We start from the raw sequence: 16256 nt of genomic DNA, 5'->3' as shown, positions 1-16256 counted from the left end.
CTCATTCACCACATAGATACACTTTTATATAATATACAATAGAACCATTTTATGTACAAGTTTGAGTTACGAACAATTTTGGCAAGTCTCTAAAGTGTCTGCAAGTATCTCGTCATCGGCACAGATGGATGTCCTGTGGGCTCAGTTCTAAGGTGCTTGAAATATTTCCCAATTGCTTCCAGCTGGCGTGCAGTGGGCTTGAGACGGCCCGCTCTCTGCTGTCCAGTGGGGGGGGGCAGCACCACTCCTGGACTGGGTGTCTGCACATCCCGTGGTCAAGTCTTCTTTGGCAAAAGGGAGTGGCCAGCGTGGGGCTGGTGCCTGCTCGCTGCCTATGCTGTGGGCTAGAAGTGCGCAGCATAACATGGCCTCACTTCATATCCACATCAAAGTCCAGCACCAACAGCTTGGTCTCCTCTGTACCATTGCGGCTGCCCACCGCACAGATCAGCTTGGTCTTTGATGCACGCAGCCTCCACACCACCCCACCGCTGCCACCACTCTCCAGGGCCACCAGGTTGCGAATGAAGTCGCCCGTTTTAAGGTCCCACAGTTTGACCGTCCCATCGTCCGAGCTAGTGACCACAAACTTCTGGATGAACTGCAGGCAGGTGACAGCACTCTGGTGCTTGTTTGGCCCTGGCGTGGGAACAAGGGACAAGTGGTTAGAAGGAGGCCTTCACTCCCCACCCCATACACTGATGCAGCCCCCCCCCATAACGGCTGCAGGGACCCTCGTACTATCTTCCACTGGACCCTACCTCACACTAAACGTTATTCCCTTTACCCTGTATCTGTACACTGTGGCCGGCTCGGTTGTAATCATGTGTTGTCTTTCCACTGCCTGGATAACACGCAACTAAAGGCTTTTCACTGTACCTCGGTACACGGGACCGAAACTGAACCATGGCAGATGTGGAAGGGCCGGCAGAGCCGAGATCCCACACACTGCCTGTCGGCAAGGTGCTGCCACAGTGTGGGAACAAGGGGCCCCCCGCCACAGACCCCCCCCCCCCCCCCCCCCTCCACAGACCCCCCCCTCCACAGGCCCCCCCTCCACAGACCCCCCCCCCCCCTCCCCAGGCCCCCCCCCCTCTCCATGCCTCTCCTGCCGTGTGTGGTATGAGGGAGGAGGAGGCACCAGTACTGCTCTATAGTTATTGATCAGGTCCAATGCAGCCCAGCTGATCAATGCAAGTATTGATCGGCCGGCTCAGTCCCTGCAGTGGCAGGTGTCAGTGGTCTGGCGTGGGAAGGCACGTCATGTAACAGAGACGCTGAACACTGCAGCCAGACCAGTGGGCATGAGGGTTGTACTGACCAGTGGGCATGAGGCCACTGTGGGTTGGGCTGGGCGGTCACTGTTCTGGGAGAGGGCAAGGAGAACACTGCGATTGTGGGAGTGGGGAATCGGAGGTTTCAACACAGAACCGGAATGGCGATGAGAGGAGACTGGGGAAGGGATTGACGGGAATGGTCGACAAGGGCCGGCAGAAGTTCGAGGGGTTGAATGGGCAGAGCTACAAAGGATCCTGTGGTGCTGATGCACACAGGCCACAGCTGACAGGGGGGGGGAAGAGTACATTCAAGGTCCCCTCAGGTACAACCTCCTCATGTAGGGAGCGGCAGTGACTGATCAATGGTAGCTTGTTGCCAGCGCACACACACACACACACACACGCACACGCAGACGCACACGCGCACACACACGCAGACGCAGACGCAGACACACACACACGCAGACGCAGACACACACACACACGCACACAGACACACGCACACACACACACAGACACGCACACACACACACAGACGCAGACACACACACAGACACACGCACACACAGACACAGACACACACACAGACACACACACACAGACACACGCACACACACAGACACAGACACACGCACACACACGCAGACGCAGACACACACACACAGACGCAGACACACACACACACACACACACACAGACACACGCACACACACACAGACGCAGACACACGCACACACACACACACACAGACACACACACAGACACACACACACACACACCACACACACACACACACAGACGCAGACACACACACACACACAGACGCAGACACACACACACACACACACAGACGCACACACACACACACACACACGCACAGACACACACACACACACACACACACACAGACGCACACACACACACGCACACAGACGCACACAGACACGCACACACACGCACACACAGACGCACACACACACACACACACAGACGCACACACACACGCACACAGACGCAGACACACACACACACACACAGACGCAGACACACACACACACACCGCTGCCCCAGAGAAAAACCACACTGTACTGCAGGGCCCAGACAGCCGCACTACCCGCTTCCCCTGCACCCCCTACCTACTCCTCCACCCACCACCCCCCCCCCCCGCCCAGCTCATCCCTCCCACCCCCACCCCCCACTGGCCACTCACTGACCTTGCAGGGTCTGCAGACATTGTCCGGTCTTGATATCCCAGATTTTGACGGTGGAGTCGGCATTGCCGGACACCAGGATGTTGTCCTTCAGCTCCATGCCGCTGGTCAGTGACTGATGGCCCATCAGAGTGTGCAGGCAGTTACCGTTCTCAGCGTCCCACACCCGGATAGACGTGTCCAGCGAACCGCTCACGATGTGTACACCGTCATACTGGCAACGGCACAAGCAGCACCGCACAGTGAGCACACACCCACACCCTCACCCCCCCCCCACACACACAACACCCTCACCCCCACCCCCACACACACAACACCCTCACCCCCCCCCCCCCCCACACACACACACAACACCCTCACCCCCACACCATCACAGTGAGCACACGGCAGCCCCACAGCACCCCACACCGCACCGTCACCCTGGGGGAGGGAGGGGGTCACCATCACCCTGTGGGGGGGGCCCCACCCTCACCCCCTCTCTCTCAGCCCAGTGGCCAAGGCACAAGATGGATGGCCAATGCCAGGCCGTGGGGTGCGGAGATGACACTGAGCTGCTGAACCCTTGCAGCAGACCCAGTGGACCCCAGGGCCCGGTGTTGCAGCCAGCGTGGGAGCTGCACGTCACGGACAAACAGGGCGGAGAGGTCAGCACCCAGGGTATCCCTAGACCACAGGCCCTTCAGCCCATCCACCAACCCCACTTCACCACCCACCTATAACTGGGGCAACTTCCACTGGCCACACGGTGACAGGGAGAACATGCAGACTCCACAGCCTGGGCAGAGGCGGGCAGTGAGCTCAGGGCACTGGAGCTGCCCGGCAGTGGCTCCACCAGCTGCGTCACAGAGCCGGCAAACAGGCCGATAGAGCAGGCCACCTGCAACTGCCCCACATTCACAACTGCTGCTGTACAGTCACAGGCATAGAGGCCCTTCAGCCCTACTAGCCCACACTGGACAACAATGTCCCAGCTACACTAGTCACAGAGTGACACAGGGTGGAAACAGGCCCTTCAGCCCTACTAGCCCACACCGGCCAACATGCCCCAGCTACACTAGTCCTACCTGCCCGCGTTTGGCCCATATCCCACCAAATCTATTTACCTGTCCTACTGTTTCTTAAACGTTGGGATAGTCCCAGCCTCAACTACCTCCTCTGGCAGCTTGTTCCATACACCCACCACCCTTTGTGTGAAAAAGTTACCCCTCAGATTCCTATTAAATCTTTTCCCCTTCACCTAGAACCTATGTCCTCTGGTCCTCGATTCCCCTACTCTGGGCAAGAGACTCTGTGCATCTACCCGATCTATTCCTCTCATGATTTTATACACTGACACCAGGCAACACACCGGGTGACCATTCACCCCTGTGATGGTCAGAGGAGAGTTTTCCAGCACAAAAGAACAGAGTGCTGGAGTAACTCAGCGGGTCAAGCAGCATTTAATTTGAGGACGGACATTCTTGCTATTGAGGGAGTGCAGCGTAGGTTTACAAGGTTAATTCCCGGGATGGCGGGACTGTCATACGCTGAGAGAATGGAGCGGCTGGGCTTGTATACTCTGGAATTTAGAAGGATGAGTGGGTATCTTATAGAAACATGTTAAATTATTAAGGGATTGGCCACACTAGATGCAGGAAATGTTGGGGGAGACCAGATTGTTGGGGGAGACCAGAACCAGGGGCCACTGTTTAAGAATAAGGGGCAGGCCATTTAGAACTGAGATGGGGGGAATAAAATTCACACAGAGAGTTGTGAATTTGTGGAATCCTCTGCCACAGAAGGTAGTAGAGGCCAATTCACTGGATGCATTCAAGAGAGAGTTAGAGCGGGCTACCGGAATCAGGGGATATGGGGAGAAGGCAGGAATGGGGTACTGATTGTAGATGATCAGCCATGATAACATTGAATGGCGGTGCTGGCTCGAAGGGCCGAATGGCCTACTCCTGCACCTATTGTCTATGTGTCTCTGCAGAACATGGACAGGTGACGTTATCACCTATCCATGTTCTCCACAGATGCTGCCTGACCCACTGAGTTACTCCAGCACTCTGTGAGACGTCACCTATCCATGTTCTCCACAGATGCTGCCTGACCCGCTGAGTTACTCCAACACCCTGTGAAAAGTCACCTATCCATGTTCTCCACAGATGCTGCCTGACCCGCTGAGTTACTCCAGCACCACCGCACCTACAGCCCGTTTGTTCCCCACAGGTAGCTGCTTTTCAAAGACACGCCTGTCCGTTTAAATGTCGCTTTGAGTCTGAGACATGTACTTCCCCCACAGTTCAGAACATTTATCCTCCTCTCCCCTCCAGCCCTGCCACCAACCAATTGAGAATTGGCCATTGGGCTTGGATCGCTGTTTGACCAGGGCCACATTCCCCTTTCTGTCATTTCGACATTTGCCACGGAGCATAACAAGATGGTGTCCAACGCAGGTGACTATATGTGTGCTGGCCACAACCACATATTACAATCGCTCCACACTCTTCAACATCTACTCCTACAGCAACTTTTCTCACTTTAACTCCGATGACTAAACATTAATCCCTTATCACGTATGTGTACACTCGATTGTAACGGCGCAACAAAAGCTTTTCACTGTACCTCGACACACGTGACAATAAACTGATGTGAGCAGGAGGTAATGAAGGCAGGGTTGCAGCTTACCTGAAGTGAGTAGACTCTGTTTGTGTGGCCCTGGAGTGTGTGCACACAGGTCTCAGTCAGGGGGTCCCACACCTTGACAGTGTAGTCGTAGGCCCCGCTCACCACCCTCTCGCCATCGTACTGCACGCACCGCACTGCTGCCACGTGCCCCAGGAGAGTGTGCAGGCAGCGGCCCGTGTCAATGTCCCACACTCTGAGAGTGGCGTCCCTCGATCCACTCACCACCCTGACAACGACAACATGAGCATCAGTCTGCAGAAGGGTTCCGACCACAAACGTCACCTATCCATGTTCCCCACACAGATGCTGCCTGACCCGCTGAGTTACTCCAGCACTCTGTGAAACGCCACCTATCCATGTTCTCCACAGATGCTGCCTGACCCGCTGAGTTACTCCAGCACCACCCCACCTGCACCCAGTTCGCTCCCCACAGGTAGCTGCTTTTCAAAGACACACCTGTCCGTTTAAATGTCACTTTGAATCTGTGACCTGTACGTCCCCCACGGTTCAAAACAATTATCCTCCTCTCCCCTCCAGTCCTGCCACCAACCAATTGAGAGTTGGCTATCCCCTTTTCAACTGTAGATGATGTTCTCGCCAGGGTCTCTTCCATACCCCGTAAAGGGCCTGTCCCACTTTCACGACCTTGCCCTTGACTCATACTCGCAGCATGGTCGTCACGAGGCCGTAGGTAGGTCGTGATACTAGTCGTAGGTACTCGTGGCATCAAGTAGGTCGGGGCGTTTTTTCAACATGATGAAAAATGTCCACGAGTAAAATAGGTTGTGAATTAGGTCGTGAAAGTGGGACCCCCCCCCCCCACTCGTAACAAGGACAGAGTCCCCCTTGTCCTCACCTTCCACCCCACCAACCGTCACACACAACAAATAATCCTACGACATTTTCGTCACCTCCAACGGGATCCCACCACTGGCCACATCTTCCTATCTCCTCACCTTTCTGCTTTCTCCAGAGACCGCTCCCTCCATAACTCGCTGGTCAATTCGTCCCTTCCCACCCAAACCACCCCCTCCCCTGGTACTTTCCCTTGCAACCGCAGGAAATGCTACACTTGTTGCTTTACCTCCCCCCTGGACTCCATCCAAGGACCCAAGCAGTCTTTCCAGGTGAGGCAGAGGTTCACCTGCACCTCCTCCAACCTCATCTATTGCATCCGCTGCTCTAGGTGTCAGCTGCTCTACATCGGTGAGACCAAGCGCAGGCTTGGCGATCGCTTCGCCCAACACCTCCGCTCAGTTCGCAATAACCAACCTGATCTCCCGGTGGCTCAGCACTTCAACTCCCCCTCCCATTCCGAATCCGGCCTTTCTGTCCTGGGCCTCCCCCATGGTCAGAGTGAGGCCCAGCGCAAATTGGAGGAGCAGCACCTCATATTCCGCTTGGGTAGTTTACACCCCAGCAGTATGAACATTGACTTCTCCAATTTCAGATAGTCCCTGCTTTCTCCCTCCTTCCCCTCCCCTTCCCAGCTCTCCCACAGCCCACTGTCTCCGCCTCTTCCTTTCTTCTTCCCGCCCCCCCCCCCCCCCCCCCCATCAGTCTGAAGAAGGGTCTCGACCCGAAACTTCGCCTATTCCTTCGCTCCATAGATGCTGCCTCACCCGCTGAGTTTCTCCAGCATTTTTGTCTACCTGTGAATTGGCTATTGGATCGCTGTTGTATCAGGGTAACAGTGGTGTCTATATTGCCCCAGAGAAGAAGTTCTTGTGCTTATCTCCGATACTGCCCCATCGCCCAGCATCTGCAGTACCTCTCTACACAAGATGACCATCGCTCAGCTTCACATTGTTCACCTTTCGTCATCAGTGGAATGCTTCAACATGCACAGGTAACGTGTGGCTTATGGAAGGTCACCTCCACTCAGCCCCACCGTCCCTACCCGCCTCAGACCCCCCCCCCCAGTCCCCACCCCTCAGCTCCCCTGTCCCTACCCCCCTCAGCCCCCCCGTCCCCATCCCCCTCAGCCCCCCTGTCCCTACCCCCTTCAGCCCCCCGTCCCCACCCCCCTCAGCCCCCCCGTCCCTACCCCCCTCAGCCCCCCCGTCCCCATCCCCCTCAGCCCCCCTGTCCCTACCCCCCTCAGCCCCCCGTCACCACCCCCCTCAGCTCCCTGTCCCCATCCCCCTCTATTTGCACAATAGAAGGGCAAGGATATAGAGATCCAGCTGCCATTGCCCAGTGTCCAGGGGCTCCAGACACAGACACACGCACGCAGACAGACACAGACAGAGAGACACGCACACAGACACACACACACATACAGAGACACACACACACAGACACACACACACATACAGACAGAGAGACACACACAGACACATACAGACAGAGACACACACACATACAGACAGAGACACACACACACAGACAGACACTCACACACCCCCACCCACACACAGACAGAGACACACACACACACACACCCCCACCCCCACACAGACACACACACCCCCACCCCCACCCCCACACACAGTAGAGGGCCTCACTTGTTGCCGTGGAGGTGCATGCAGCGTACAGTGGAGGCGTGCCCGTACAGCGTGTGGATACACTCGCCCGTCTCTGCGTTCCACACCTTCAGGGTGCGGTCGGTGGAGCCGCTGATGACGATGCTGCCTCTCATCTGTGACGACCAAACGCCCCCTGTGTGTCCCACCAGCGTCTGCACACACTGCAAAACAAGGGCCACAATTATGGGCGGCATGGACAGGGGAGACAGTTACAATCTTCTACCACAGGGTGGAAAAATCAAATACTAGAGGGCAGAGTGTAAAGGTGAAATGGTAAAGTGTGAAAAAGTGCAAACACTCACACGCACGCACGCACGAGATGCGGGGGAGTGGGGAGGGGCGGTGGGGAGGGGCGGTGGGGAGTGGGGAGTGGCGGTGGGGAGGGGCGGTGGGGAGTGGGGAGGGGCGGTGGGGAGTGTGGAGGAGGGCGGAGGAGTTGGAAGAGGTGGGTGGGGGCAGGGGGAGGGGCAGCAGGAGATGGGTGGGGGATTGGGGAGTGGAGAGAGGGGAGAAGCAATAGACAATAGGTGCAGTTATTCTTACACTGTGGCCCCTGGTTCTGGACTCCCCCAACATCGGGAACATGTTTCCCGCCTCTAGCGTGTCCAAACCCATAATAGTCTAATGTTTCAATAAGATCTCCTCTCATCCTTCTAAACTCCAGAGTGTACAAGCCCAGCTGCTCCATACTCTCAGCATTTGTCAATCCCGCCATCCCGGGAATTAACCTTGTAAACCTACGCTGCACTCCCTCAATAGCAAGAATGTCCTTCCTCAAATTAGGGGACCAAAACTGCACACAATACTCCAGGTGTGGTCTCACTAGGGCCCTGTACAACTGCAGAACAACCTCTTTGCTCCTACACTCAACTCCTCTTGTTATAAAGGCCAACATGCCATTCGCTTTCTTCACTGCCTGCTGTACCTGCATGCTTACTTTCATAGACTGATGAACAAGGACCCCCAGATCCCGTTGTACTTCCTCTTGTCCCAACTTGACGCCATTTAGATAATAATCTGCCTTCCTGTTTTTGCTACCAAAGTGGATAACCTCACATTTATCCACATTAAACTGCATCTGCCATGCATCTGCCCACTCACTCAGCCTGTCCAAGTCACTCTGCATTCTCATAGCATCCTCCTCACAGTTTTGTGTCATCTGCAAATTTGCTAATGTTACTTTGAATCCCTTCATCCAAATCATTGATGTATATTGTAAATAGCTGCGGTCCCAGCACCGAGCCTTGCGGTACCCCACTAGTCACTGCCTGCCATTCTGAAAGGGACCCGTTAATCCCTACTCTTTGTTTCCTGAATGCCAACCAATTTTTTATCCATGTCAGCACTCTACCCCCAATACCATGTGCCCTAATTTTGCCACTAATCTCCTATGTGGGACCTTATCAAATGCTTTCTGAAAGTCCAGATACACTACATCCTCTGTCACCCCAGATCCTTTGGTCATTAGTATATATCGGGAAGATTGTTTGTGTCCTCCTTAGTGAAGATGGATCCAAAGTACCTGTTGAACTCATCTTCCATTTCCTTGTTCCCCATAATGAATTCACCGGGGGGGATAGGGGAGTGGGAGTGGGAGAGGCTGGGGGAGTGGGAGTGGGTGAGGCAGGGGGGAGTGAGAGAGGCTGGGGGAGTGGGAGAGGCTGGGGGAGTGGGTGAGGCTGGGGGAGTGGGTGAGGCTGGGGGAGTGGGTGAGGCTGGGGCAGTGGGAGTGGGAGAGGCGGGGGGGAGTGGGGAGTGAGAGAGGCTGGGGGAGTGGGAGAGGTGGGGGGGAGTGGGGAGTGAGAGAGGCTGGGGGAGTGGGAGAGGCTGGGGGAGTGGGAGAGGCTGGGGGAGTGGGTGAGGCGGGGGGAGTGGGGAGTGGCAGGGGGAGTGAGAGAGGCGGGGGGGAGTGGGGAGGGGAGTGAGAGAGGCTGGGAGAGTGGGAGAGGCTGGGGGAGTGGGGAGTGAGAGAGGCTGGGGGAGTGGGAGAGGCTGGGGGAGTGGGGAGTGGCGGGGGGAGTGAGAGAGGCTGGGGGAGTGGGAGAGGCGGGGGGGAGTGAGAGAGGCGGGGCGGGAGTGGGAGAGGCGGGGGAAGTGGGAGAGGCGGGGGGAGTAGGAGAGGCTGGGGGGCGGTGGGAGGACACACACCTCTCCAGTGATGGCAGACCAGACTTTGAGCGTGTTGTCATCAGAGCCGCTGAGGATGCGATTGCCAGAGAACTGTAGACAGGTGATGACGTGATCATCGTGACCTTTCAACACCTGTAAAAGTGAAGCTTTGACCATCATCAACACGTCCACATTCACCAAATAATACACAAGCTGCAAATCACCACCATGTGTAAACCGTAAATATTCAGCCAGTCATCGGCAGTGATCTGCCTGCAGTTTCTGAATCAAAATCCCATACACCTGAATTCCAGTTTAAAAACCAACAGGTTATTCCTGCCAGTGCACCGGGTATGGTCGGAGCCGGACACGTCTATCTCCTGCTCGCACTCCCTCAAACCTTAGTATCAGCGTGGAAACAGGCTCTTTGGTCCGGGGTCCGTGTCAACCCTCCAGTTGCTGCTAAGGGAAGGAGGTGCTTCCTCGTCAAGCTGCTTTGTCCCCATGTCATCTGTACCCTTGGTTCCAGAAGCTTTCTGGAATATCCGCTTTGCCGGCAAACAGAGGTGACGGCGTCGAGGGGCCGCGGAAGTCGGCAATGGGAAGGGATCTGCCGGCTCTGGCCGGGACAGAGTTCCAGAGCCACGGCCGCAGCCAGTAAATTCCAGGGGAAAGGGAGGGTAATGTCCGGATTAAAGGAGGGGCCAGACCACCAGCTGCCGGGAATATTTGTGGAGGTCCCGTATTCCTCAATAATAATCTTTTTGCCTCCTCGGTTACAAAATAACAATCCTCTCCACTTGTTCCTCAGGTAGAATTTAAATCCGCAAAACGTCCTCACAAATAAAAAACAGAACATGCTGCAAACATTCGGGTCAGGCAGTATATGTAGAGGGCAGTAGCTGCAGGTCAGGCAGCGGGAAGTGGCTGCAGGTCAGGCAGTGTATGCAGCAGCTGCGGGTCAGGCAGCAGATGCAGCGGGCAGTCACTGAAGGTCAGGCAGCAGATGCAGCGGGCAGTGACTGAAGGGAGAGGGTGGACAAACTATGATTGTTTTCCCCGCAGCGTCGGAGGCTGTGAGGCGACCCGTCAGAAACATAAAATATATACATCTCCGAGACGCAGCGATAGGGTAGACAGTCAGAACCTGTTCCCACAGGGTGGAGATGTCAAAGACCACAGGGCACAGCTTTAAGGGGGGGAGTAGGAAGATGTGCAGGACACAGAGTGGTGAGTGGCTGGGATGGGTTGCCAGGGAGGTGGTGGAAGCGGGTAGGAGATACAGGATGGAAACAGGCCCTTTGACCCAACATCCACGTCAACCAAGATGCCTAACTACGGTAGTTCAACCTAACGATATCCCTCTCAACCTTTCCTATCTTTCTCCCATCAATTGTTATGTTGTAATCCTGTGTTTCACTTTCTCAGATATTGTGTTTCCAGCGGTTATCTGTTTATTTTATGCAGATGCTAGTTTGCTGGATGGGGGGGGATTCACAGCTTTTACACAGATGCACCGTAACAGCGAGGGAATGGGGGGGGAGGGTCCAGACACATGCACGGAAATGCGATTAGGATGAGGGGTGATCTTATTGAGGTGTATAAAATCATGAGAGGAATAGATCGGGTAGATGCACAGAGTCTCTTGCCCAGAGTAAGGGAATCGAGGACCAGAGGACACAGGTTCAAGGTGAAGGGGAAAAGATTTAATAGGAACCTGAGGGGTAACTTTTTCACACAAAGGGTGGTGGGTGTATGGAACAAGCTGCCAGGGGAGGTAGTTGAGGCTGGGACTATCCCAATGTTAGACAGGTACATGGATAGGACAGGTTTGGAGGGATATGGACCAAGCGCAGGCAGGTGGGACTAGTGTAGCTGGGACATGTTGGCCGGTGTGGGCAAGATGGGCTGAAGGGCCTGTATCCACACTGTATCACTCAATGATTGGTAAACACATGGTGGGACAAAGGGCAAGTATCTCTGCTGCACTGTTCTATGTTCTTATCTATGCAGCTTAAAACATGTCTGCCATCATTTTCCAATTTTGACTTAAGATCTATTTTCTGAAACATTACTCGTTGCTCTGTCCACGGATGCTGCCTGACGAGCCGTGTGCTTTGGTGTTGAGAGCAGGAACCCTGGAATGATAAAACCAGAGCGATGATTTGGATAAGTGGCACTAAATGTAACAAGTTTGCTGGGGAGACAATATGGAAATGGCGACCCAGGGAGACTTTAAACTAAATCAATAAACATGGATATGGTGGAGCCGATGTCGATGTGATGTTATTCTCTTTGTAGAGAAATGAATCATATTTTTTAAATGAGACTGCAAGGTATTGGTGTTCAGAGGATCCTTGCACACAAATAACAAAGTTGATGTGTAGCTAGAACAAGTCATTGGAAAACCAAAAGGATTTGACTCTAGGAATGTGGGGAGGAACTGCAGATGCTGCTTTAAACCAAAGATAGACACAAAATGCTGGAGTGACTCAGCGAAGCAGGCAGCATCTCAAGAAAAGGAATAGTTGATGTATCGGGTCAAAACCCTTCTTCAGACTGAGAGTCAGGGGAAAGGGAAACAAGAGATATAGATGACGATGTGGAGAGATATAGAACAAATGAATGAAGGAGACTGCCCAGCGCATTGAATACTGATTTCTCTAGCTTCAACTAACCTTTGCAACCCTCTCACTCCATTCCTCCCCCACCCAGTTGTTGTGCTAGCTTCTTGTCCAGCCCACAGATAACAATGGCTTGTCTCCTTTATCATCATTACCTTTTTGCATTAGGGTTAGCTTTCATTCATTTGTTCCATATAACTCTCAATATATCACCCTCTATATCCTCCTCTCCCCTAACTCTCAGTCTGAAGAAGGGTGTCAACCTGAAACGTCACCCATTCCCTCTCTCCAGAGATGCTGCGTGTCCCGCTGAGTTACTGCAGCTTTGTGCATCCACCCTGCCCCGATATTGCTGCAGTGTGACGGGGTGAGGCCAGCTTACCTTGGGAGGTTTGATCTCGCCCGATCGCCAGTTGGTGTCTATCTTATGCTGCCTCATGAATGCCGATTTCCAGGGACTGTACATGAAGCCGGTGCTGAGCATCCGTCGCCTGCGCAGGTACAGTGGCTCCTCGATCACTGCACGGGGGAGAGACGGTCAGGGGAGAGAGCGTTAATGCTTCACCAGCACTGCAGACTCTCAGTGGCAGCCCCCAGTACAACGCTCAACACTGGCCCAGTGATAATAGTCAGACACATTACCCAGCCAACACGATACTGAACAAAACCCCGCCCACGATGCCCATCCAGCCCCCCACCCACAATGCCCATTCAGCCCCGCCCACAATGCCCATCCAGCCCCCGCCCACAATGCCCATCCAGCCCCCGCACACAATGCCCATCCAGCCCCCGCCCACAATGTCCATCCAGCCTCCGCCCACAATGCCCATCCAGCCCCCCACCCACAATGTCCATCCAGCCCCCGCACACAATGCCCATCCAGCCCCCCGCCCACAATGCTGAGCCAGCCCCCGCCCACAATGTCCATCCAGCCCCCGCCCACAATGTCCATCCAGCCCCCGCACACAATGCCCATCCAGCCCCCCGCCCACAATGCTGAGCCAGCCCCCGCCCACAATGTCCATCCAGCCCCCGCCCACAATGTCCATCCAGCCCCCGCCCACAATGTCCATCCAGCCTCCGCCCACGATGCCCATCCAGCCCCCGCCCACAATGCTGAGCAAGCCCCCGCCCACAATGCCCATCCAGCCCCCGCCTACAATGCCCATCCAGCCCCCGCCTACAATGCCCATCCAGCCCCCGCCCACAATGTCCATCCAGCCTCCGCCCACAATGCCCATACAGCCCTCCGCCCACAATGCTGAGCAAGCCCCCGCCCACAATGTCCATCCAGCCCCGCCCACAATGCCCATCCAGCCCCCGCACACAATGCCCATCCAGCCCCCGCCCACAATGCCCATCCAGCCCCCGCACACAATGCCCATCCAGCCCCCGCCCACAATGTCCATCCAGCCCCCGCCCACAATGCCCATCCAGCCCCCGCCCACAATGTCCATCCAGCCCCCGCACACAATGCCCATCCAGCCCCCGCCCACACTCACTTTCTTCTCTGCACTTCTCTCTCCACAGCAGATTGTCCTCAGCCAAGATGCGCCAGTACCGACAGGTCTGCGCTGCTCGCAGCAGGTCCCTGGGCTCCAGGAAGGACAGCACGTAGAGTGCCAGCTGAAAGCAGCAAACACACACACTGCTAAATCGCTCTGACCACTGGGAACGCATTTACCATCATCAATCTGGAGATTAAAACCAGAACACTGGCAGCCTAACGTCCTCATTGATGTGGATAGCACGGAGGTGACACAGCAGTTTGTGACGCTGCCTCACTACTCTAGGGACCCGGTTTGACAGTGGGCTCGGGTAGTGTGAGGAGTTTGCATGCTCTCCCTCCCTATGACAGTGTAGACTTCCCTCAGCTGCTTGTGCCCACGTCAGACACATGTTGGCTAATTGCTTGCCAGCACTACTGAAATGTAAGGCAGATACAAAATGCTGGAGTAACTCAGCGGGTCAGGCAGCATCTCTGGAGAAGCGGAATAGGTGATGTTTCTGGTTGAGACCCTTCTTCAGACTTGTAAAGCAGCATCTGAAGTTCCTTGCTATCACACACATGATCTGGATGTTTAGTTAGTTTGCAGCTGACACTAAACCATGTGGAATCAGTGAAAGATGTTTACTGAGGGACCTTGATCAGCTGAGCAAGTAGGCCAAGGAATGGCCAATAGAGTTGAATTCAGACAAGTGAGGAGCTGCAATTTGGGGACTAATTGAAGGGTAGGGCCTGAGGGAGTCGAGCAGAGAGACTGAGGGGTCCCTGAACGTGGTGTCACACTGGCCTTGTTCAAACAGGAGATTGAGTATACAAGTCAGCTTGCAGTTGTACAAGACAACGGCGAGGCTGAACCGGCAGTATTCGGTCCAGTGTTGCTCACCCTGCTACAGCAAAGATACCATGAAGCTGGAAAGGGTGCAGATAAAATGCAGGAGGATGTTGCTGGGACTCGAGGGCCTGCTTATTGGAAGAAGTTGGAGAGACTGCGCTGAGCAAGAGGATGTGGGATTTCCTTGTCGAGGAGCATAAAATCAGAAGGGGCAAAGAGCTACTTTACCCCAGGGTGGAGAAATCAAGAACTAGAGGGCAGGCTTTAAGGTGAGAGGGGAAAGATTGAATATGAGCCTGAGGATTAACCGGTTCCACACAAGGTGGTAGGTATATGGAACAAGCTGCCAGATGCTGAGGCATGTGGAATTACATTCTAAAGTCATTTGTACAGGTACATGGATGGGAAAGAGGAATACTCGCCAAACATGGGCAAATAACATTGGGTAGTTATAGTCACGGGCACCAAGGAACAGTGAAAACCTTTGTTTGTTATCCAGTCAAATCCTAGATTGAAGCAATACACATGTACAACGAGTAGTGCAACGAGGAAACACTCCACAGTTACAGCGTTACACTACAGAGTGTCAGGAGTTCTGGGGAGAAGGCAGGAGAATGAGGTCAGGAAGGAAGGATAGATCAGCCATGATTGAATGGTGGAGTAGTCTTGATGGGCCGAATGGCCTCATTCTGCTCCTATCATGAACATAAAAAATATGCAAGGCCCACAATAAGGTAGGTTGGAAGATGTGGACTACAGCCTAGCTCGTGGGGGAACCGTTCAGCAATAAGGTAGGCTGGACGATCAGGACTACAGCCTAGGTTCCAGGGGAATCGTTCAGCAGTTTGATATAAGGTAGGTTGGGAGATCAGGACCACAGCCTAGCTTATGGGGAACCGTTCAGCAGTCTGATAGCAGCGGGGAAGAAGCTGTTCCTGAATCGGGGAACACGTGCTTTTAAGCTCTTCTATCTTCTGCCAGACGGGAGGGGGAGAGGGAATAAGAGAACCCCAAGTTGGGCCAAAGGGCCCGTTTTCATGCTGTATGACTCTAGAACGAAAGAGGGATTGATGAATGATGAAAAAACATTACAGAGGGAAAGGGAATGGGAATGCTCGGACTGCTCTGCTGGGGGACAGTATAGACAAAGGAGCCGAATGGCCTGCAACAAGGATTTAGTGCAGAATCAGAATAATCGATTTGGCCAAGCATAATACAGATATCGGAATCCGTCTGAAGAAGGGTCTCGACCCGAAACGTCACCTGTTTCTTCTCTCCATAGATGTTGCCTGACCCGCTGAGTTACTCCAGCACTCTGTGAAACATCACCTATCCATGTTCCCCACAGATGCTGCCTGACCCGCTGAGTTACTCCAACACTCTGTGAAACATCACCTATCCATGTTCCCCACAGATGCTGCCTGACCCGGTTACTCCAGCACTCTGTGAAACGTCACGTATCCACGTTCTCCACAGATGCTGCCTGACCCGCTGAGTT

The 16256-nt window shown here is 54.4% G+C and overlaps 1 protein-coding gene across 2 annotated transcripts in view; it reads right to left on the bottom strand.

Annotated features, from left to right (window-relative positions):
* LOC116974068 (F-box/WD repeat-containing protein 7-like) overlaps positions 1-16256 on the bottom strand; it is a 107275-nt gene continuing 91019 nt past the window's right edge. Inside the window, exons 6-12 of one of the 2 annotated variants that reach the window (XM_033022189.1) lie at positions 13922-14045; positions 12802-12938; positions 9835-9948; positions 7666-7847; positions 5159-5384; positions 2492-2702; positions 1-639 (exon numbers count right to left, since the gene is read on the bottom strand). In XM_033022189.1, coding sequence (XP_032878080.1) covers positions 371-639; positions 2492-2702; positions 5159-5384; positions 7666-7847; positions 9835-9948; positions 12802-12938; positions 13922-14045 — 1263 coding nt within the window. In that variant the 3' untranslated portion in view covers positions 1-370. The remainder of the gene's footprint in view (positions 640-2491; positions 2703-5158; positions 5385-7665; positions 7848-9834; positions 9949-12801; positions 12939-13921; positions 14046-16256) is intronic. The other variant, XM_033022190.1, reaches the window with a different exon arrangement.

Source organism: Amblyraja radiata, chromosome 6 (assembly GCF_010909765.2).
Source record: "Amblyraja radiata isolate CabotCenter1 chromosome 6, sAmbRad1.1.pri, whole genome shotgun sequence".
Taxonomy (NCBI): domain Eukaryota; kingdom Metazoa; phylum Chordata; class Chondrichthyes; order Rajiformes; family Rajidae; genus Amblyraja; species Amblyraja radiata.
This window is presented reverse-complemented; position numbering and strand designations above follow the sequence as displayed.